General features: G+C 40.0%; 1 protein-coding gene across 1 annotated transcript in view; it reads right to left on the minus strand.

Moving 5' to 3' along the window:
* LOC119410684 (CD166 antigen homolog A) overlaps positions 1 to 24,324 on the minus strand; it is a 78,242-nt gene that overhangs the window by 10,442 nt on the left and 43,476 nt on the right. Inside the window, exons 2-11 of the mRNA XM_037677568.1 lie at positions 14,257 to 14,363; positions 13,853 to 14,069; positions 11,754 to 11,818; positions 11,247 to 11,334; positions 10,842 to 11,015; positions 8,153 to 8,277; positions 7,902 to 8,034; positions 7,441 to 7,553; positions 7,216 to 7,342; positions 3,685 to 3,803 (exon numbers count right to left, since the gene is read on the minus strand). Of these exons, the coding sequence (XP_037533496.1) occupies positions 3,685 to 3,803; positions 7,216 to 7,342; positions 7,441 to 7,553; positions 7,902 to 8,034; positions 8,153 to 8,277; positions 10,842 to 11,015; positions 11,247 to 11,334; positions 11,754 to 11,818; positions 13,853 to 14,069; positions 14,257 to 14,363 (1,268 nt within the window). The remainder of the gene's footprint in view (positions 1 to 3,684; positions 3,804 to 7,215; positions 7,343 to 7,440; positions 7,554 to 7,901; positions 8,035 to 8,152; positions 8,278 to 10,841; positions 11,016 to 11,246; positions 11,335 to 11,753; positions 11,819 to 13,852; positions 14,070 to 14,256; positions 14,364 to 24,324) is intronic.

Consider the following 24,324-nt stretch of genomic DNA (forward strand, 5'->3'; position numbering starts at 1 on the left):
ATACACATTACAAAAAATTGCACTGAAGGACCTTTTCTATGTTTTACTTGTGAAAATAGGCAGGTGATAGACTGATGGGTTACAGGTGTCCTAGATGTCACCTGTGACTAGGCCTGTCACAGTAACAAATTTTGCTGGGCAATTAATTGTCTCAGGAATTATTGCGATAAACGATAATATTGTTTGAAATTTGACAATAATTAGTACGTAATTATTGTCAAACTTAAGAAGAAATGTTGGTTAATTTTTTGTGTCTAGTACCTCTTTTGACCACTGGATGGCAGTATAAGACTGTTTGAACTGAAGGATGGATAGTGAGGGAGCGAGCAGCGACTTTCTTTAAAGAAAAATGGGAGGGAGGCCCCTTGACGTGACATGGGCTGTCTCTCTTCCTGTTTTTCGGTTCTCAAAATGGCGGACACTCAGTGTGGTTTGAGTTCTTTAGCATTTTTCACACAAAGCATTTAATAAAAAAATCAGCAAACAAGTTCTCAGCTTCTTTTTGCAGAGAAAAACAACTTTTTATACAAAGGCACAGGTTTCAACTGTGAATTTTGGAGCTTTGGCAAGACGGAGGTTTTTTCCCCCGAGGTCGGCCTGTTAGCTTAGCTCATAGCATAGCTTCTTAGCTTAGCTGCTTTTAAAGATCCAAAAACACAATTTTAGACGGTTAAAACGGATTTTAAAGAAAAGAGAAAGAGACGGGTCAGTGAAGAGCACCAGAGTTGAGTCTTTTGTCATCCAGTGTCTTCAGTAGAAAGAGAGACACAAAGAAACAATAAAGCTGATAAATGAAAATGAGGTTGATAATTTTCATTCATCATGCGATTAATTGATTTATTGTTTATCGCAACAGGCCTACCTGTGACAAAAAAAAAAAAAAAAAAGAATGCATATCGCCCACTGCCTTGCATGTCGAGAGATCTCACCTGCCTTATTAGCACTCAGAGTATATGTTGGTGATGACTCTCAGCTACTACTACACTAAATTTTAACCCAATATCTGTAAAAATGACCGAGTTAAAGCCTTTCTGATTTGCAAAAGTTGATTTTCTGAGTCAGCTTTGAATTGGGAATAGTCTAGTTACTCGATGGTGGATGTGAATCAATGATTATTTTTAAGAGTTCAGTGAGATATTTTACATGATCGACCGGCATTCATGATGGCTAATGATAACGTTTGTTTCTTTATTTGTCGTATTTTTGTTTTGGGGATTTTTGAAATGATCCAATGTGTCTTTAAAACATCTTCAACTGAATGTTGGTTTTTTTTTAGCACATTTAAACATTTTACTGGTTCCTTGCATGTTTGTTCGGGCAAAAAAACAGGTGACACGCCACTTAAAGGACAACAAGTAACAAGATTTGAACTTTAACCTTATCAAAGTGAATACATTTAGAGTTTAAATCTGTGAAAGAAGTTTGATTTATTTCAGCTTAGTTATCAGGATTTAAATAAAAAGTTTTACTATAATTGTCTGCTTTCACACAGTTAAGGTATCTGGAGTCAGGAGATTGCACAATTACCTCAGGTAAACAAAGTTAGGATTACTCAACAGCTGACGATGAAGATGAATTACATTTGTCCCTCCAGGAACAGTTTTTGTCCTAAAGATAAAGGACTGTTTGAGGTTTAGACACTGTTTCTGGTGGTTCCGTGTGGACATGAGATGCAGACCCCGTTTACAACACTCCAAAGTTTTTAACAGATTTATTTTTCTGACGATGCAGCCGTCTATTTTACGCATCCCAACTATAACTTTGGTCCTTAGACTTCCGCTGTCCATATAGAGAATGCAGTTGGTGTTATTGGGATTGTCACTAATAACTATAAGAAATAATGTTTATGCAACGTTAATTGCACGTCTTATAATTACCGCAGTTTTACACAATGTACATGAGCATATCAATCAGTGTTGCCAGGTGTACGATAATTATCGTATTTGTACGACAATTTTGCCCACTGTACGATTAATAATCCCCCAAAAGGTCAAATATACGATAATTTGACCATTCCGTGAATGTGTGGTTGTTATCGGTTGTCATCAGCCTCTCGCAACGGTTTGTCTGAGTTTTTTTGTGAACCCTGAAGGCATCTGTGTCCGCAAACAGATGTACGGTTGGCTTTTCTAAATGTTACGTACGAGTGACGTGTATGCGTTTGCCTCAGAACAACGGCCATGATTGGCTGAATAGTCCGCTGCGTCCGCCCCATGAGTAAGGAAAAGAAAAAAAGAAAAGAAGAAGCAGAGCCAATCTGGAAGCGGACCCATCACTATTATAGTGCATCAATAGATTTGTTATTCTGGTTATGATGGGTGTATGATAATTTCCCTCAAAATACGATAATTTTATGTCTCTAGTAAGATAATCCTACATTTCTCACCTGGCAACACTGATATCAATAATACACATTCACATACATGGAGTTGGCAACAACTGATGGCGTATCAAGTTCTTGAAGGTGTATTCCTAGTCTCAGTGAAATATTTAATCTTTGCCATTTCGGATTACAAGCCAAGGGGTTTATATAAATATGGGCTGGGAAATAACTGACTAAAGACTAAAACACATAAAACCCTCTATAAGGCCAGTGGAAAAGTTTCTTCAGGGCTACTGTAGAGACATGACATAATTTAACATACCGTATTTTTCGGACTATAAGCCGCACCGGATTGATTATAAAGCACAATATCAATGTACGGATCTGTTTTCATACATGAGGAACGTTAAGCGCAACAAAACAGATAATTCAAACTTTAGTCAACTCATTCACAATAACCACATAAAATCGGTTCGAGGTCAGCAAGCACAACCAGAATTCATCCATAAGGTGCACCGGATTATAAGGCTCACTGTCGATTTTATAGAAAATTAAAGGGTTTTAAGTGCGCCTTAATATCCGAAAAATACGGTAATAAAATAGCTCCATCAGTAGCCATTTACCGGTTAATAAAATGTTCTTATTTTTACTGAAACACTCCACAACAAAAGATGTTCACACATCTTTCAATAGATCAACCTCGATGCTACACACTGGAACATTAAAGCGATGATAAAAATCATCTCATTGTTCTGTTGTCACAAACAGCTGCTCAGTGAGTGTTTTCTGCAGCTCTAAATCCCACCTGCTGTCACACCGTAATCACAGGTGTAATCACTCATGTCTGTGGACGGTAACGTCAAACTGTGCCGTGGCAATGCGCATCAAGCACTCAACCAAAACAAAACCCTCCACTGGCACTGACATTTCACATTTACAGCTACATCAGACTGAATTATGTTAGTGGCATCTTTTTACTCTTAAAGTCCACCGAATCAGATGTATCAGAAATATTTCCTAGTTTTGTGAAACCTCTAAGAAAGCCCTCCCTGCCTAGGTTTCATCCTTTAATTTTAACATATTCAAAACAAAATTAATACTACTTGTACCATTTATGATGTTGACGTTTAGATCACTTCTAACCCAGTTCATTTCCTTTTATAATGTTCTCCAGCTGACAGAATGTTAACAGACGATTGAGCACAGGCGAAAGATCTTTACCCACTATGAATAAATGTATGTGCACTTCTGTAAAATTGATGGATATGACCCTGGGAAATTGCAACAATTATGCCTGAGTAAATTTCATGTAATCCTGATAAAAAAAAATGGGTGAACTTTAAGCGTGTGAGTGTGCATACCAAAGTGCCATTGACGCTCCAGGAAACAGCTGGTTTTGGGTAACCTTCAACCTCACAAACTAATATTTTCTGCTGGTCATCTTTGTTTGACTCTTTCAGGTGTTTGATGACAGGAGAACCTGCAACAGCACAAAACACCTCAGATACTTAAAACAACAACAAAACAAAAACAATAGACTCGTCATGGATGCATTTCATTTATAGCCAGCACAACAAAAAAGGTTAAATCGTGTCATCTGGATCAGTTTCTGTAATTGAGAAACGTTTCCTCCCCCATCCAGAGGACTTCCAAAGTCTACGGCCTGCCAAGACCTGACTGAGGAAGTCCTCTGGATGGTGGACGAAATGATTCTCACTTAAAGAAACTGGTCCACAATTTAACCTTTTTTGTTGTTATATACCTGGATGACTGTGCTCAGTTTTAAAAAGTCACAATTTTAAAACCACTAAATGTTTACAACATCCTGCAGTCCAAATTCAGTTTTCAGATATGTCAGAAACTGAGTTTTTCTCCAGTAGCTCAGATCAGTATGGCCCCGTACCCCACCTTTTGCTGCAAGCTGTCAGTCAACTGTATGATAGCTGAAAGAGAGGATTTCCCCTGAAGACCGTTGACTGTATGAAAATGTTTCTGGTAGCAAAAAACACAAACAGTTCTGACTTGATTACCATAAATGCACAACCTATTACTGTTTTTAAGGTAACACCGTACTGAAGCAAACGGGCAAATTGAAGGCAGATTTATCGTTTCCACCAATTAATTTAACAATGTGCTGTGAAATTTTGTTATAGAAGTCAATTTTCCATTTTTCACTTAATCATATCTACAGGTAAACTCAACATCTATTACACGCTTTACAAAGTTTACTGGTAAATCAAACATCCTACTGCAAGATTTACCGTATCTATTAGTAAAAGAAACCTACTGTGAGATGTATTGTGTCTACTGGTGACTGCACAACCTACCGCAAGATTTAGCGTGTCTACCGGTGAAATCAATTACTGAGATTTAGAGTCTGCTGATAACTAAACAACCTACTGCAAGATTTACAGTGTTTACCAGTAAAATTAATCTACTGCAAGATTTATCGTGTCTACTGGTAAAATACTGTAAATCCACTGCAAGATTAACCATGTTTCATTCAGTCAACCTTTATTTACACAGATTAATTCCAATGTCTACCAGTGAAATAAATTGCAGAGATTTACCGCATCTACTGATAACTAAACCACCAAGATTTACAGTGTTTACCAGTAAAAATAATCTACTGCGAGATTTACTGTGTCTACTAGTGCAAGACTACAAGAGTGCAAGACTACTGCAAGACTATTTACTGCGTCTTGCAAGGCGGCTGTGGCTGAGTGGTTAAAGCAGTCGTCCTCCAATGCGAATGTTGGGGGTTCGATTCCACCAGCAGTCACATGCCGAAGTGTCCCTGGGCAAGACACTGAACCCCTCATTGCCTCCGATGTGTGTCCCATCGGTGTATGAATGTGAAAAAGCACTGATTCGTCTCTACAGATTCAGATTAGCTTTGTAGAGATGTAGTAGAGTGCTGTATGAATGGGTAAATGAGGGCACAGATTGTAGTGTAAAGCGCTTTGAGTATCTTGATAAGATAGAAAGGTGCTACATACGTACAGTCCATTTACCATTTTACTAGTGACTACACAACCTACCGCAAGATTTACCGTGTCTACCGGTGAAATAAATCCACTGCAAGGTTTACCGTGTCTACAGGTGAAATAAATCCAAGGCAAGATTTACTGTGTCTGCCAGTGAAGCAAATCCACTGCAAAATTTACAGTGTCTACCGATGAAATAAATCCACTGCAAGATTTACTGTGTCTGCCAGTGAAATAAATCCACTGCAAGATTTACTGTGTCTACAGGTGAAATAAATCCACTGCAAGATTTACCGTGTCTACAGGTGAAATAAATCCAAGGCAAGATTTACTGTGTCTGCCAGTGAAATAAATCCACTGCAAGATTTACTGTGTCTACAGGTGAAATAAATCCAAGGCAAGATTTACTGTGTCTGCCAGTGAAGCAAATCCACTGCAAAATTTACAGTGTCTACCGGTGAAATAAATCCACTGCAAGATTTACCGTGTCTACAGGTGAAATAAATCCACTGCAAGATTTACAGTGTCTACCGGTGAAATAAATCCAAGGCAAGATTTACTGTGTCTACAGGTGAAATAAATCCAAGGCAAGATTTACCATGTCTACCAGTGAAATAAATCCAAGGCAAGATTTACAGTGTCTACCGGTGAAATAAATCCAAGGCAAGATTTACCATGTCTACCGGTGAAATAAATCCAAGGCAAGATTTACCGTGTCTACCAGTGAAATAAATCCACTGCAAGATTTACCGTGTCTACCAGTGAAATAAATCCATTGCAAGATTTACAGTGTCTACCGGTGAAATAAATCCAAGGTAAGATTTACTGTGTCTACTGGTGAAATAAATCCAAGGCAAGATTTACAATGTCTACCGGTGAAATAAATCCACTGCAAGATTCACCGTGTTTACGGCTGACTAAACAACAACTTTTGAGATTTATCATGTCTAGCAGTGTTTTAAACAACCTACTGGAAGATTTTGAAACTTGAGACAAAGTTTAGTTTAAGACAATAACAGTATGTTTTATCTTTTCTGTTTTTATTGGTGAGTTATACAACAAACTTCAAGATTTATTGGGTCTACCAATGAAATAAACAATCTACTGGTTGATGATTTATTAAATGTGGCAAACAAAAATTTCAGGTTTTCATTGTTATTTTACAAAATGGGGTAAAAAATATATATATTTGTTTGTTTAAGTCTCTCACCTTAACAAATCACAACTGATTTGAGAAGTTTTGAGTTTTAGTTGAAACAACATTTAAATTTATTCCCAATAATTATTAAATATTTCACCTTTATCTTGAAAATACCAATAGTTAATGGCAATAAATTGTTTTTAATATAGTGTCATGAGTGGACGGATTTGAAAGCGTCTGTCAACACATTCAGTTGTTTTCTCACTTTTCTTTGTGTGTTTGTGCATCAAAATTATAACTTATTAGTGCATAGTATTACAAATATTACATACTTTTTTTTTTTAAGCTTTTAGCTACTATTCAGCAACTGTTGGCTAGCTTTATGTAACTTTTGGCTATTAGCTAGTCATTTGCTACGTTTAGTTAGCATTTAGCCATTTTTTACATTTTGTATTACGTTTCTTTTAGGGTTTTTTGGGGGGTGGAGTTCTGCTTTCTTGAACAACTCAGTTTCAGCTTCTTAAGCAAAATAATTTAGCTCAGCATTCACATCGTATTCTTGCAAAACATGATTTTTTTTCTAGTTTTTATTTATCTTTTCTTTAAATAAATAAACAAATTTTAAATTTTTGTTGCTATTTTTTAAATCATTTTTCATTTTGTTCCAGACTTCTGGAGCTTTATTACTTGTTATTAGGACATAAGTGAAATAAAAATCTTCCCATTCAACTCTGAGCAACAAGGAATTTCCTTTAAGCCCTCACCTATGACAACCAGCTCAAAAGACGCTGTTCGCTTGAGGTTCTCCATTGTCACCCAGCACTCATAGAAACCAGAGTCTGAGTAAGCAAGCTTGGTGAAATTGGGCTGATTGTCCTGTTTAACATGGTTCTGCATCAAACAAACAAACAGAAAATCACACTTTTTATTGACAGGCACAAATATTTCTTCATTGATTTGCGCTTTGCTCTATAGAAGATTGCTTTTACCTTTGTCCAGTAGACCTTTGATATTGTGGAAGAATTGATCTGAAGAGTTATATCCAAGGCCTTGCCAGCATGCCTGACGATCTTCCCAGATGGGCTTAAATTGATGTCCAGGTCTGAGAAGAGGAGAGGATGTTGATAAGGTGGTTCGGGGATTTGATAAGGGTTGAAACATTTCTGTTGTTAAACCACACAGCTTTGCACTTGGCTCGCAGCCCTGCAGATGCAGCTTATTAGAAGCAGTGCAGTTGACACAACACTTTTCTTCTCAAACAGGAGAAGACAGTCTGGCAACGAGAGATATTAGAACTTTCGTCTCTCTTACAGACACTTCTCACTGTCATTGTTGCAAAGAAGTCTGCAGGCAGGGAGGGAAATTACATCGACAATGCTGCAGGCGTGTGGCTAAATTGCAGTCGTTTTTCAAACAAACAAAAAAAAAAGAAGATGAAAAAAGTTCTTACAGTTGACTGTGATGTTTCTGGACGCTGCAATTGAGGGGTCATCAATTAGAGAGCACTTATATACACCACTGGTGTTACGCGAGATATTTGTGATGGTGTAAACGTCTCTATTTTCCACTTTTACAACGTTTCCCTACAGAAGGCATACAAAAACAACAGTGGGTTAGCTCAGCTGGTATACTATCATATATATTGCTCTAATAAGCACAAAGAGAAGGAGTTTCCAACTGTTAAATGAGATTTTAAGGTACCTTAAGGTCAAAGTTAAAGCTAGTAGGAGCAGGGTTCCCATCTGCAACGCACTTCAGAGTCAAGTTATCTCCTTCTACAAGACGATCCTGAGGAATGACCTGAAGATCAATGTTCTCTGTGGAGTCTGCAAAGAAATAAAGGATGGAAAGTTTGAGTAGAGTGTGAGTGTGTGGAGTGAAGCGTGTTCTCTCACTCAGTCTTTGTATCCACTGCGCTGGTTACGACCACACTTAAAATACAGTGGAGGAGATGGCTGAATTACTGTCATAATCGGAGGCACTCGACCAACGAATCCCTTCAAAGCTCCAGTGTTTCTGCTCCATCTGAGGCAAAACGCTACACGGATTTCTAACAAGAAACAGTTTCAGGACTGATGAAATCTTCTCTGGATCACACTGAGCAGGTCACTTCAGTTACTCGTGCTGCAAAAATCTGTCAGGATCTTTGTTTTTCAGTGCCTATTTTTCAGGTTTGGGTGTTTATTTTTGTGGTTGTGTTACCGTATTTTTCGGAGTAAAAGGCACATTTAAAATCCTTTTATTGTCTCAAAATTCGACAGTGAGCCTTATAATCCGGTGCACTTTATGTATTAATTCTGGTTGTGCTTACTGACCTCAAACCAATTTTATGTGGTACAACTGAACAATGTTGAGAGTTATTGTGAATGAGTTGAATAAAGTTTGACTTATCTGACTGTTTTGTTTGCTTAATGCGCCTTATAATCCAGCACGCCTTATAGTTTGAAAAATATGGTACGTCTTTTGTTGTTCTTTTTTTTTTGTTGTTCGCTGTGTTTCCAGCCTTTTTCATTACTTCTTCTCTGCCAGCTTCTACTTGTTGAGTCCTGCCCCGCCCACTTACACCTGTTCCTTGTTTTGCTCAGATGTCTCCATTCGGCTCATCAGCCCCTGCCTGTTTAGTTTTTTCATCGGTCCTCCACAATAGTCAGGCACTGAGCTTCATGCTCTGTCTGGTTCTCCTTTTAATATTTATTTAGATTGTACTGCCACACCAGCTATTTATTTTGTATTGTTTTTTTATGATAATGAAATCTTTGTTTTCATTTGAGCTTTTTCTGTTTCTTGGGTCTGACTTCTATTACAAACCATGACTAAAACCCAACAGAAACCCACTATTTTTAAAGCTAAAACCTCAAATGAGTCGTTGCTGTTGCCAGTTCTGTTGGATATAATAAACAAAAGGAGAAAAGGAAGACAGATGCTTTTTACCAAAAACCGACATCTGGTGAGCCAGACTACCCTTGAGGGTAAGTATCTCTTGGGGAAGTCCATCGTGCCTCATTACCATTACCTAATTACCAAGACTTGTATTCTGTTGATGCATGTTTTAATTGTATTGTATTTAAAACTAAATTGGATCCATTAAGACAGCATGGGTTTGTTGGTGTAGGTTCAGGACATGGCCGTGCAAAGAGTGAACAGAGTGAGAATGTGGTAGACAGCCAACAACTTCCTCTTTGACAAACTAGCCAATAAATATAACTGTAGCCCCTGAACAAGTTTTTATAGTCTTATTGCGATCAGGCAGGAGACTAAGTGGTGTTTTGGTGTAGATAATTTATGATTTTGAGGTACGGTAGTCCCTCACTTGTCGCAGGGTTACGTTACAAACACCCCCACAATAGGTGAAAATCTGCAAAGTAGGGACTTTATATTTATTTAGGTATTTATATATATATATTAAGGCCCTGTCCAGGGGCCATTCTGGGTGGAGTTTGCATGTTCTCTCCGTGCATGCGTGGGTTTTCTCCGGGTGCTCCGGTTTCCTCCCACAGTCCAAAAACATGCATGTTAGGCTGATTGGTAACTCTAAATTGTCCCTTGGTGTGAGTAGAGAGTGAATGGTTGTTTGTCTCGTTTGTCTCTATGTGGCCCTGTGATGGACTTGCGACCCATCCAGGGTGTACCCCGCTTCTTGCACAGTGATTGCTGGACGTGGGCACCAGCAACCCCTGTGACCCAAAATGGAATAAGCGGGTAAAGATAATGGATGGATGGATATATATTAAGGCTTTATAAACCCTTCCTACACTCTTGCAATGTTCTTGACAATGTTCTAAACGCTCTAAAAGAGCACAGCGAAAGAAAGCAGACAAACTGATGATACGGTTACTGAGCCAATCGCCAGGGCGGGCTGGCCATCGGGAGCAACAAGACATTTCCCGGTGGCCTGGCCCGCTTTGGGCTGGACCAGTCTCGGGTCAGGTTGCGCTTGATTATTTATAATAAACAATCCCAGAATCAACCGCTCTACTGAGCAGTAGTGATGGGGAAAGACAGACCCTGCCCCCTCCTTTCCCTTTCTAAGGCTGTCTGTCACAGCAGAGCAGAGACATGCAACAGGTGGTGCACCCGCTTGTTCTGTGTCTCTGCTCTGCTGTGACAGACAGCCTCAGAAAGAGAAAGGAGGGGGCCCCTTGGCGATCACTGAGCAGGCCAGGCCACTAGGAAATGTCCCGGTGCTCCCGATAGCCAGTCCACTCCTCTGCACAATGCTCTGATTGGTCGCCTTCCATCAATTAGCCAATTGTGTGTCATGTACAATGTTATGTTGAAAACCTACAAAAGAGAGAGTCTGTGAAAGTTGAACCATAAAGTATTGAGGGACTACTGTACAGCGACACAATATTACATCTGAAAACAACAGGAAGTGAGATGAGTGACTTACAGGTGATGGTGAAAGTCATCGGAGAGGACACGAGGTTGTCACCCAGAGGATGGTCGGCTCTGCAGGAGAACTGGGCGCCTGCGTCGGCCTTTTCTGCAGAATACTCCAGCGTGGACATTGTGGTGGACAGGCCGGTAACAGAGTCTCCTTCCACAGAGTTTTTGATGGAAATCCCTGGACACAAAACAAACAAGTGCAGCCTGAAAACACTTAACAAGGTACAGCATTGACCAAAACACACACACACACACACACACACACTGACGGCAGACCAGCCCAACTCACTGCCGCTTAATACTTTACACCTGTTGCTCCAAATATATATGGGCATCTGTGTATGTAATATTTATAAACATCAAAGTCTGTTATCCTTCCAAGACGTGCAGTAGGATGAATAAGGCGCACCTTTCCCATCAGCCACCAGGGTTTTATTGTTTCTCAGCCATGTGATGTTAGCAGCTGGATTAGCATCTCGAGCAACACATTTTCCCAGCTGTGAAACGAAACAAAGTCAAATGGTAAAAACGGGGAGAAATATAGTCATAAATCTGCAGGGAAGAATTAGCATTACATTATTATTTTTTCCAAATGACCCAACATATGAGCAAATTAGCTTTTTTAGTGCCTCCGCAGCATCTGAGGAGTAAAGACTTTTCCACGCAGCAAACCATGAAATGCCTGAAGCATTTCTAAATCCCGTCCAATCCTCGGAGTATTCTAATTGCTGTAGGGAGGGGGGTTCTGCTCTTTACTAATTTATGAGAATCACTTCAAAGAACTCATTACTGTAGTAACATTCATGGACTCTGTTATAGGTCTCAAGACACCTTAGCACAAGTTGGGGTTTTCCCTCGGTGTGTTGCTGCTTAAAATAATGTATGCATAAGCAATATTTATCATCAAAAAGTCCACCTTCGTGAGTTTGCCAAACTCCAGCTCCACTGCTTTGTCAGAAATCTCCACGCCTGCAGGCGACTCTGCAAAATATAAAACGTGTTAATGAGAGAGGTGGTAGTAGAGGCAAGGCTGACGCTCCTGTCAGTCACAGTGGAACTTTAAAACAGATTATTTAGTTTTGTTTTTATGCCTTCCTTCAAAGTGATAAAAGCCTTTTGTGCTGGTAAAAGTCTACAAAGCTTTAAATCCACATAAAATGGATTTATTCTGTCCCACAGAAAGCTCCCGAGTAGTCTTTGGACAGGATTGTTAGTTGTTTTTTTTAAAGACTTTTTTTGCATTTCATTTGTTTTATGACAACTAATGGGACAAATCGCATCAGACAGTGTGCGTTAAGCTTGGATAATGAGTTTTAAATATTATAATACTCATTCACATATATGAATTTGATTAGATTATGTGACGAGCGTTTCCGCTGCAGGGTTGGTTTTGTCTCCCACCAAAGCAAAACACCTGCTTGTAAAACTGAACGTGACTTTTTGAATCAGTTTCTGCCATCGTAGCAGTTTTATGTATAGGTTAAAAATTAACCAGCAAAAGTAGCTCTGGCTAGCAGAATTAGCAGCTAGCAGAATTAGCAGCTAGCAGAAATAGCAGCTAGCAGAATTAGCGATAACAACTTCTGTTTCATTAAACAGGGCGGTTTTCTTTTAGCAGCAGGACTTTTGGTACAAAGACTATTCAACAAAAATGTTAATTTCCAATCATTTGAAAATGGTCAATAAATAAAAAGAAGAAATATAATATACTCCAAACTAATAAAATGCTTGCTAATGTTAGCATTCATTATGAATTACTGCCTTCTACAGTACATAATCTCATTATAACAACTAAAGGCCCCCACATACTCGGGCGTACTGTGTGTACTCCATGAGCCGAGTCTGTCCGCAGACGGTTGAGACTTCATACTCGAGCGTACAGATTGTCTCTGTCTCCCGGCATTTTACAAAGGTGTCCAGCCAAGACAGCATAAAAAATAGGTGGGGACACCTCCCTTTGCCCCATCCCCACTTTTTCCTCTCTTCTTCTTTCTTGCCTTAACAAATCTGTCTCTGAAGTACTTACATTTAGCTCAACAAAGTGCCTCGTCCTTACCCAGGGTCTGAGCTATTTTCTCCTGCTCTTCAAAATGTGACTCCATTTTTGTCCACAAGATGGTGCAGATTCTCAACTTTTATCTGACAGCGGTTGGTGTCGCATACAAAACAGTTCGACGTGAACAGTTTCTCACTGGGCAGTTTATTGTGTGAGTACACGTATGTAGTCAAAAAAAATAAATCTTTGTGCGGACATGTCCGGCAGACATCCGCTTCGAATCCACGTTGAGTCTATCTCGAAAACGTGCAGACTTCCGCGGAGTGAAGTAAGCCTGAATATGTGGGGGCCTTAAGTTTTGCGTTTTTGTGTGGTGTACGAAACAATACTACCAAACACAGGAGAAAAAACCAGGAAGTTGAAGCCACAGAAGCCCCGGTGCTGATTTTTGTTTATTCACATAGTTCTCAACGTATTGCAGGTTCTATTAGTTCTTTAAGGCTTAAAACAGTTACGCTGTGACTGACAGTGCGACAGGTTGTTAGTAAGTTCGGAGGGTTTGTAAACCAGACTTTTGTATTGACGGTGTAGTTCCACATCCCTAATGCACAGACTGGCTCCAAAACAATACAGCACCCAAAATAAAGATTTTGGCTTTCAGTTTAAAAAAAAACTGGAAATTAATGGAGTGGCTTGATCCATATATTATGTTGACATTTATTAAACTATACTAAGACACTATTTGAGTTAAAAATATATTGGGAACCATATGAACGGCTGTCCCTTTGGTCTTTTTTTGTGTTTGTCTTCTGGCTAGTGACTTAACTAACACAAAAACGTGTGTTTTAGGGGATTTTTGTAAAAAAAAAACTTAAAAAAAAAAAACTGTTCTAGTAAACCTTATTTTTTTCTCTAGTGAATCAAGAACATCCAGATGTCCAGTACATTCACTCCAATAAGAGTGCAGAACTCTCAGTACTTGCTATCAGGACTCTTTCACTAAAACACATGTAACTTACTGTTGATCAGCACGTTAACTGGGAATTCTCGGATGTCTGAAGCAGCCACCACCATGCAGGTGAAAGTCCGCGCATCGGCCAGTTTGGCTTTAGAAAGCAGCAGGGTGAAGTTTGTGGCCATGCTCACACGGCCCAGGTAATCATCTGTGGCGTAGTTTGAGACGTTCTGGTCTTTCTGCTTGACCAGCAGGTCTCCAGACTGGGCATCTCCTTTGTCCTGGAGAGAGGAGCAGAGAGGAGCTGTTTCTGATCTCATTTAAATAAAAGCAAACATGTGAAGTGTCGTACGAAGGGACAGATATATGCTCTAATGCACATGCTGTCAGACTGGGCGTGGTTCAGACATGAGTGGCTGTCACACGGATGTCACATTCCTGAATTCATTGACCTCTACTGCGACTTACATATTTCCATTTAATCATCACGATGTCTTTTGCATTAATCGTTCCGTAATTGCAAGGGATGGCCACCGTTTTTCCGTACAGTCCGGTAACGGTCTCCAAAGCCGTGACTGTAAAAACAAAAAAAGCACAGAGATGTTTAATGTCTTTAGGAAAAAAAAATGATCAAGTCGGTTTCAACATGAAATCAACATCTTTGGCATAATTTTTTTGAGATAGGTTTCTTCCATCCTAGCTCAGACACTTGCTGAACATGTATTTCCCCGACCACCACACTTGTTAGGACAAAGACTTGTCTGTAGGCTCCCGATGCAGAACATGCCCCGAGAGGTCCTGCTATTTTACATGAAGGCAAACTTATTTGGAAAATAGGGCAACAGGGGTTTTAAGGTCAGCAATTCAGAATCCTGAATAAGAAAAACGAGGAAACGTCAGCAGAGGTCATAGAGCCATATAGAACAAACGCGAGCGCTAAATAAAAGGACCGCAAAGACTCAACGTTTCCACATTCATCTTTTGTTTAGTGACTGAATAAAGATAAAGCCCTTGACTTTTGTTGTGTAGGATGCACTGATTGCTTGGCAGGTGACCAGAATCCACCCCATTTCTGCTTCATGAACTTGACCGAAACAGACCTGGCGCCCAACAATCCTTTTCTTGGTCTGAGAACGCACCATAAATACACAGCTACTCCAGCAGTAGTAATGAAGACTGAAAGTTAGCTAGCAGTACAATCTGTAAATTGTTGTAGACCAGTGTGACACATAAACAGGTGACAATTCGAAATTTATCTTAGATCTGAGAATTGCAAGAAAGAAAGTGTTAAAAAAGGTTCAATAATTAGTTTATGACAATCAACACGGTATCATTTGTCATGCATACCCTTACAATAACGTTTATTAATGGTTGAACAGTTGTTACCGAGAATTTTTGGTCAAGGGTTATGAACGGTGGCTCAATAGGTAGAGCTGTTGCCTCTCAGTGAGAAGGTTGCCAGTTCAATCCCAGCCCAGGACCTAGGAATGTGCGATATGGCATAAAAGTCATATCACGATATGTGTTGTGAAGGGTGGCGATAACGATATATATCGCAATATGTTTTTGGTATAAAACTTAATAGGAATTTTAAAAAGCATAGGGTGTCCTTTTGCCATCATATATTTTGAATTAAAAAAATTCCACTACTAGGTCCAGAGAGTTTTTAAATAATGAACAAATCAATAGGCTTCTTGCTTATAGTGCAAAACAGTGCAAAAAATGTAGTTTTAGCCATATGTTTTACACAAAAGAATATGTTGTTAACTCTTAACAGTTTCCAGTCTTCTCACTTAAGAAATGAACATCAACAGAGCAGCATGTTACACTGAAACACTTCACCCTCCAAACCTCTAGTGGGCGTCTCCTTCCGTTTTAATGGAGTTGACACAAAATGAGTCTGTGGCTTTGACCAGAGGGTCTCGCAGTAAAATCACACAACACAGCGTTCTTTTACAGATCAGAGAGCAGGTTTCTCTAAAGCTGACCAACGCTTACTTTAACTTTCGATGGGAAAAAAAAAACTTTCGACGGAACTCAGCGTGTTGCGCATGCGTCAGAATACGGCAACACTACGGCAAGCCAGCCATAGCTAGCTTGTAGCTTCGCTACTTAGCTCTCGAAGAAAAGACTTTAACGCCACTTGCGCACAGTTTTCAACTAAAAAAAAGTAACGATTAAACTGAAAACTCTGATTTTACATCAGACACAGCATTACTGCGGTTAGCCGGTAGAAGACAGATCTCTATCATAGACTAAATTTCTATCGTTTCTACCGTGTATCGTTTATATCGAACATTCCTACCAGGACCTTTCTGGGTGGAGTTTGCATGTTCTCTCTGTGCATGTGTGGGTTTTCTCCGGGTACTCTGGTTTCCCCCCACAGACCAAAAATATGCATGTTAGACTGATTGGTAACTAAATTGTTCCTAGGTGTGAGTGACAGAGTGAACGGTTGTTTGTCTCGTTTGTCTCTATGTGTCCCTGTGATGGACTGGAGACCTGTCCAGGGTGTCCCCTGCCTCTCACAAAGTGATGGCTGGACACGGCACCAGTGACCCCTGTGACCCAAAAAGGAAGAAGTGGGTAAAAGATGATAGAAGGATAGGTTATGAATGTTTTTATATTGTGACTGAGAGCATCTTTCCCTCCTGTCAGGAGATCTTGCTGCTCTGCTGTCTCCCCAAACATTCTCTTATCTTGACCTGGAGGCTGACTCGTGGTGCCTCCTCGACGCCCATAAACCATTTCTGTGCTGACAAAGTGTGTTGTGACATCAAAGTGCATGCTCAATAATCCAGGTAAAAAAAATCCAACAAAGATACGTCAGCTCCTCTGGACGATTTCTTTCTGTGTTGTTGTGAGCTGGGATCACAGGAGGCTTCAGGACGAAGGAACGCCCACTGAACTCCATCAAACTGGTAATGTTATAAAAGTCAGCAGTAGACTCTGCTCGGGTTCATTCGCTGACACTGTCTCCATGCATATGTATTATTTATATAACTTGTCCTGAATGCTTGCAATTAAAAAAGAAAGTTAAAAAAAATCTTCACCTGCCGTGAGTTGTGGTTCTTTTGAGGAAACAATGTTAATGAGCATGAACTTTGTTGTCCAACAACAGTCCAAGGTCCCATCCACAGAATCAAGGTTTGGATAGACAAAAACGTGATATTTACAGTTTTTAGTGGATCTGCAGGCGAACTGTCAAGACTTCGTGCAAGTTAGTTTGCTGCGGCGACCCTGAAGAAAGGAGCGGCCAAAAGAAGAAGAAGTGGATCTGCAGGCTCCAGATACGAAGCTTTTCAGTAACGGTTATGTAGTCGTTTTAACCGTTTTTGGTGTTTTTTTTTCTTTATCAGTCTTTGGGTTTTTTTCTGTCACATCCCAGAGTTGAAGCTGTTCTGTACAGAGGAACGAGCTAAAATTCCTCCAAGCCGGTGTGCAGGAATGATCAACAGTTACCGGAAATGTTTAGTTATGGGTGGTTAGAGGGGTGATGTCATACCAGATACTGAAAGCAAAGGCATACTTTTACCACTCACAAATTGTAATAATGGATCATTTTCCTCAATAAATAAATGACCAAGTTTAATATTTTAGTCTCATTTATTTAACTGGGTTCTCTTTATCTACTTTTAGGACTAGGAAAATCTGATGATGTTTAGGTCATATTTATGAAGAAATATAGAAAATTATAAAGACTTCACAAACTTTCAAGCACCACTGTACATGGCAAAAATAATCTACTTTTGTGTACAGCCCGAGGGCAGCAATGGTAAATGTTTTTCTTGGATGTTGCTCGTCTGAATTAAAATGTCAAAAGTCAAGATAGTGAAAGTCAAAATCACATCCTGAAGGTATGGTAAATGAACCGACGTCATTATACATGTATGTTCTATTTATAAAAAAAAAAAGTTTAAAATGCTCTGCTTGTCTGAGCAAGTTTCAAAACTTTGGACTTCATATTTTAGAAAAGGCAGTGGAGGAAATAGTATGTAAAATATATGGATGCTTCTACGTGTTTGCCTTTTTCCTTATTCATCCCAACCTGGAAAATATTCAAACTAAATCGGATACTTTTCAAGACTTCACAGAAACACTGTTATTTTTGGTACAAAAAAGAAGACAATTTTATATTATAATATTTATTAGATCAACATTTATTATTAATAGAAATCCAGTTGTTTTATTCCACCAGAATATGCAGTCCATTTTAATTTGTACGGAGAACTCACAAACAGGCAAAAACTAGAATTAGTCAATCAGAACTTTAAAAAATTACATATATAAAAATTTAGTATCAGTGTATATAAGAATATCACCCACAAATAGCCATCCCAGTTGACAAAACCCTTTATATGTATACTGGACATAGCAGAACCCACAGAGCTCTAAAATAAGTTCCTCTTTCAGCCCATTTTTTAAATGGTCATGGACACAAATTGTCGTGGGGGATGGGAGGACGGTGCCAGCAGAACCGTCTCAACAGGCTGCGATGAGGAGTTAGAGCCGGAGGGCTGCAGGGGAGAGGAGGCTGCCACGTCCCGACTGAAAATGAGCTGTTGCTCACTTTTCTGGCATTCAAATGTACATTTTCAGACCTCTCGGAGTTCAGCCTTACGTAAATGTGAGAGTGGGCGTGTGGGAGAATAAATCTGACAGATCAAGTCCAAAACAGTTCGGCACCCGAGAACAAAGCAGTGGCCGGCCGTTCTTTGTCCGCTGAAACTCTGACAAGTCATGTTCGTGTATTTTACAAGACCCGAACGAAGACGCTTGGATATTTGGCGCTAGTTGTCCATGTGCACGAGGATAGGTGGCATAGTTGGGAGTGAATTTGCTGTGTGCGTGATCCTCATTTGAATCCTGTTTGAATGAAAGTAAATACTTTTACTATGGTTACCATTGTCCACGTTAGGGCAGAGTAACAACAGGGACCCTGAGGGTTTGCTCACTTAAATGTGGTCAGGCTGAGCTGACGGGTTTTAGAAACTGCTTGTTTTCAACCACGCCTGTTTTAGTTTGCACACTTTTCGACAAATTCTTCCAAGCCTCAGCTTCAAATCAGAATTTTAAACGAGTTCATGAAATAGTTAGACGTTGCTGTGATGTATAACTTAACTAAAGACCCAAATAAATCACACGGCTTGCCTAAAAAGAGCAAGTTCTGCTGGTAAAGTCGTCCTTCTGACACTCAGGCTTGTCACTCATCGGTATGAGCTGTCAAACAAACCTAGACTGGCTCTGAACTAAACAGCAAAACGTCTCTTTAAAGCTCCGACATCAAGGAGGATGACAAAAAAAACAAAAAAAAACAGACCGACTTATTTTTAACAGGGAATGTTTGCCTTATAATGGATGCTTCTGCCTTTTACATGACTGGGATGACTTCATTGCCCTGTGGCCACTTGTTTCACTTTAAACGATTAGTTAGACGTTTATAAAATTAATGTGCTTTTCTTGCAGAGAGTTAGATGACATGACAAGATTCATACGTCTCAGAGACCGGGAGAAAAAGCTGCTTGTTTTTAGGAGTCTCGCTGATAAACACATTACTCTTTGTTCAGGATACAAAAGCCAAAAGCTGTGATTATATTTACGAGGCCGAGGCTACCTCTTTCCTTCTCCAACTCAATATTTTTCCCATTACTTTTGTTTTAAAATCCACCTTTATTTCTCGCTCGGTACGCGATTCAGTGTAGACGGAAAAAAACAAAAAAAAAACAATGTACTTTGTTAGTGATGACAAAGACTGTAGCTTGCCTTGAAACAGACAATATCTAAATTCACCGCTGTAGTTTCACGTCTGTTTCTCAACCAAGATTAGTCAATAAAAGACACAAAGGATTTGTGGAGGCTGTTCCTTAGCCCCCCCCCCCCCCCCCCCAAAAAAAAAAAAAAAAAAAAACAGCTTTCCAATCCACTGCCAGTCCTCTAAAAGAATAAAAATACATCTATATGAATCTACGTGGACCTGGAATTGTACCCAGTCTCTTTATGTGTGTTCATAATCGTCCATGTAATTCAGATAACTTTTAAGATGGCTTTCTCAATTTGTTAATACAGTAGTCCCTCGATTATTGCGGGGGTTACGTTCCAGACACCCCTGCGATAGGTGAAAATCCACCAAGTAGGGACATTATGTTTATTTTAGTATTTATATATATATTAAGGCTTTATAAACCCTTCACACACTTTTGCAATGTTCTAAACTCTCTAAACGCTCTAAAAGAGCACTCAAAAAAGAGAGCAGACAGACTGATGCTATGGTTCCTGAGCCATCGGGAGCAACGGGATATTTCCCGGTGGCCTGGCCCGCTCAGTGAGCACCGAGGTGATGGGCCAAAGGCTCGGTTCTGGTCGCACTTGATTATTTTAAATAAACAATCCAGCAATAAACTGCTCTACTGAGCAGTAGTGATGGGGAAAGACAGACCCCACCCCTGCCCCCTCCTTTCTCTTTCTGAGGCTGTCTGTCACAGCAGAGCAGAGACATACAACAGGTTGCACGCCCGTCTGTTGTATGTCTCTGCTCTGCTGTGACAGACAACAGTGTTGCCAGATAAGAGTCGAGGTTTTCCAGCACACAAATCTGTTAAAAATTGCCACATCACACAAAAACCTTACCAATCAATATATTGTTATATTTCCTGTTTGGACATGAACGCACATCAGTACAAGCCAAGGTAAATTAACACTATGTGGCAAAACGCAACAATCCAACAAAATCTGCCCAGAGTTGTTCTCCGTAAACACCTCTGACCCAGCCACCACAACATCAGATCCAGTGAGTGTCACGTGACACATCACATACTGACGTGTTTGCAGATGGATTCATAACAACCGTGTAGCATGGGGTCCTTCATGATGCAGGTGGCCCTCTTCCTGCATCTAGAGGTGTAGATGTCTGTGATGGTGAGGAGACTGATTCCGACAGATTTCTGTGCAGCCTTCACCACTCTCTGCAAAGCTTTTCTTTCTGCAGCTGTGCAGCCTCCATGCCACACGTTGATGCTGGAGCACAGGATGCTCTCCACTGCACACCTGTAGCAGGAGGTGAGGACTGAGCTTCCCAGACCAGCTCGCCTCAGCCGTCTGAGGAAGTAGAGTCTCTGATGTGCTTTCTTGATCAGGCTCGTATGCACTTGTATAAGAAACAGAATTAGCTTATGACACAGTATGATTTGTGAAACTTGTGTGGTTAACAAAAAAAACACAACTTTTTTATTCTGTTTCATCTTAAATTGCTTAAAGATCAAGAATAAAGTTGATATATGCAAATTCTTCTTTTGTATAAAGAGTATACAAGTGTTTTCGTATGCACACATAATTTATGTATTTGGTGCATGTGCGGAGGCATCCTGTAACTGAAATAAATAAATCTTTGATATATTGGTAAAAAACGTGCACAATTATTGTTTTGTCAGTTAAATGAGAATTTATTTTAAATCTCAAAATGATTATAACAGCCACAAAAAGTCAATGCAACGAAAACACCTTATCCATTTACAGTGTTTTAAACATAATATTATTTAACAAGAAGTTGTAGCAGCTTTTCCTTGATGAAATGAGCCAGTTTGATGGACGTCATAATGTCAAGCAACACATACACAACAACATAAAGAACAAGGAGGCTGATATTGGTGTGAGGTGGAGTAAATCTGCGGCGGTGGCTGTAATCAGCACTGACAGCTGTGTCCGTGAAGCAGGAACAACTTCTACAAGCATCAAAGCAGAGTAACCCACCCCCAATAAAACCGAGAAGCACGAACGACTACTGCAGGACTTCACCCACATGGATACAGTCCCTGCATCCCAATGAGACTTGGCGACATTTACTAGTGACAGCATGGGACAAAACAAAACATCGCATTTCAACCGTTGACAGATTCACCAGGAGTTTTTTTTTCAGCTAGCACAGAGATAAGCTCTGTCACTTGTCAACTTTATTACAAAAATGTCCTGCTTTGAATCCTCCCATTGTGTAGGGCACCTGAAATCGTGGCGTTCATATAAAGGATTTAAAGTCTTACAAACTAACTTCAAAACTTCATGTCTTTTTAAAAATATTTTCCTATGTTCTCATTATAAAGTCACATTAAATCAAGTTTTAAAGAATCAAAAGGCAAATAAAATACTGCTCATCTGTTTGCCTGGATCACACAAACTACATTCTAGTGGTCAAGTGGATTCCAAAATTTGGTATGATTCAGTTAAGATTTCAAGGTATACTATACCTCAGTTTTTAAAACACGTGGTTTCAAAACCACTATCGAATACCATCATGTTGTTCTTGTGGTTTTCACAGATTTTAATGAGTTGTTCAAGGAGGTGTGGGGATTTTCAATTCCCCTACCTCCTGCCAAACACTCTCTTGTATCAAGGGATCGAGTAAACAACAAAAGTAACAAACAAAGAAAAAAATGGGAGGTTGGCTGTTTGGTTGGTTTCCTAAAACAGAAAAATACTGTCAGATGAGATTTAGGTACTAAGAGACTACATGTATGCTCTTAAAAACAGCTATACAATTTTACCTTGTCTACACGTAAATTAAAGCATTTTACAGCAGGATTGCTACCACAGCAGATGAACTGGCTACTATCACAAGACAACATAATAATAATAATAATAATAATAATTTATTATGTGTTATCATCATTGTATGTTCCCATGCAATGGCGGAATTGGCTCTCTGCATTTAACCCATCCACCACCAGGTGGTGCAGTGGGCAGCTATTGAAAGCGCCCGAGGAGCATTTGGGGATAGGGTGTGCTGCTCAGAGACACCACGAGATGTGCAATGACTGGGGATAGAACCTGGGACTTTTGGGTCCCGAGTCGGCTGCATCTTGTTCAAGCATTGGCATCAGAAGCATTTGTATTGTGGGGGGACACACTGGTGTTGGGGTCTGGGGGTCCTCCCCCAGAAAATTTTGCAAAAAGTAGATGGCGTTTTCTGCATTCTGGTGTATTTGAACAGGTTGTTCAGCATCTATGTTTACCTACATATGTAAACACTTGAATTGATAAACTATTTTAGAAAGCACGGCACAAGAAGTAGTCTGACAACTACTTTCTTTGTGTGAATAGAGCACGCTCCGCTTTTCTCATGCATCCGTAGCGCTAAGCTAGTGGCGTGCAATACATGTGCGCTAGTTAAGATGCTACAGACATTGCGCTTCTCTCATGCATCCTAACCCCGCCACGTCCCACCCAGGTCAACAACTGCTAGCGAGCAACGCAGAGGTGTTTCCCCCCCTCCCCGTCAAGTGACCTTGGGGAAACACTGCATGTGGTGTGGTGGCTTGTTGTAGGTAACCAGGAAAACCTGGAGTGGACTTTTAGTGATTTGAGTATTCTCCTTTTAATCAAGTGGAATGGATTCATTCACGAAACAGCGCTGGGTGAACCAATATTTCATGGTAAATTTGCCGGGGGTGTGTGTCCAAATAAGTATTTCTTAAATGTGAGGGGAACACATCCCCTTCACATACAATTGTTGTGATGCCTATGGGTTCAAGTACAAACATTACCTCACAACAATGCAAAGCAGGAATAAATAACTATTTATTTTAATACTTTTACGTTAATAAGCACTTACATAAATAGTCTGTGTGTGAAATAAAGCACCTTTCCCTCCCTCTCTCTTTGTATTAACGTGTAAGCGCACCCTTTAGGAGTAGTTTGCAAACTTTTTTTATTTCCACTAAAATATGCAGCAGGTCTGCAACTTTGCTTTACTTTCTGTAAATGAAGACAAATGCTGATTCGAGCGTTTTTTAAGGTTTACCTCACATTTAGAAAAAAAAAAAAAAAATCACTTTTTCAATAACGATAAAGCTCCATGTGTGTACAAGGTGGTTAAAAAAGTATTTTGTCTGTGCTAAATTCCAGGAACAAAACACAGACAGCTATGACTTAGATGGCAAAACAGCTAATACTAGTAATAATTCAACACCACCAGGAGCACAACCCCTCTTTTATAGCGGCTCTGCTGTGCACCAAGCTACAAGAGTTACAGTGACTACCGGTAAAATAAACAGCCTTCAGTATGCTCGCAGCTGATAACCCAGCTAGTTTACTAGCTAGCATCAGCAAGTCTGAGTGTCAACGTTCCTTCACAAGCACGGCATGAATTTTCCTTCTAATTAGCAGTTTTATTGTGTAGTTAAATTTGTGCATGCTTGTATGTTCTCACCATGTACACATGCAATTTGCTGGGGTGTAAATTTGTGCCTGCCCCTTTCTGCACATCTGAATTTCGGGTGTACACCGGTGTGACCCACCTGAAATACTCATCCAGATAGTTGGTTTGAACGCAGCATGCTGATGGAGCGATCCCACCCTCTGCTATTTTGTCTCCCTGATGGAAACCTAATGAAACGTGCAGGTTTCTGATCCAGGCAGAAATGATTGCACGAGCTGGGCAGTGGGGGGGGAAGGCTAATGGAGACATTGTGAATATATAGACGGGGGGGGGGGGGGGGGGGTGGAGGGGCCCCCTTTGCCGTAATAAGGGGACGGTTTCAAGAGCGC

This window comes from Nematolebias whitei, chromosome 6 (assembly GCF_014905685.2).
Source record: "Nematolebias whitei isolate Nwh7 chromosome 6, NemWhi1, whole genome shotgun sequence".
Taxonomy (NCBI): Eukaryota; Metazoa; Chordata; class Actinopteri; order Cyprinodontiformes; family Rivulidae; genus Nematolebias; species Nematolebias whitei.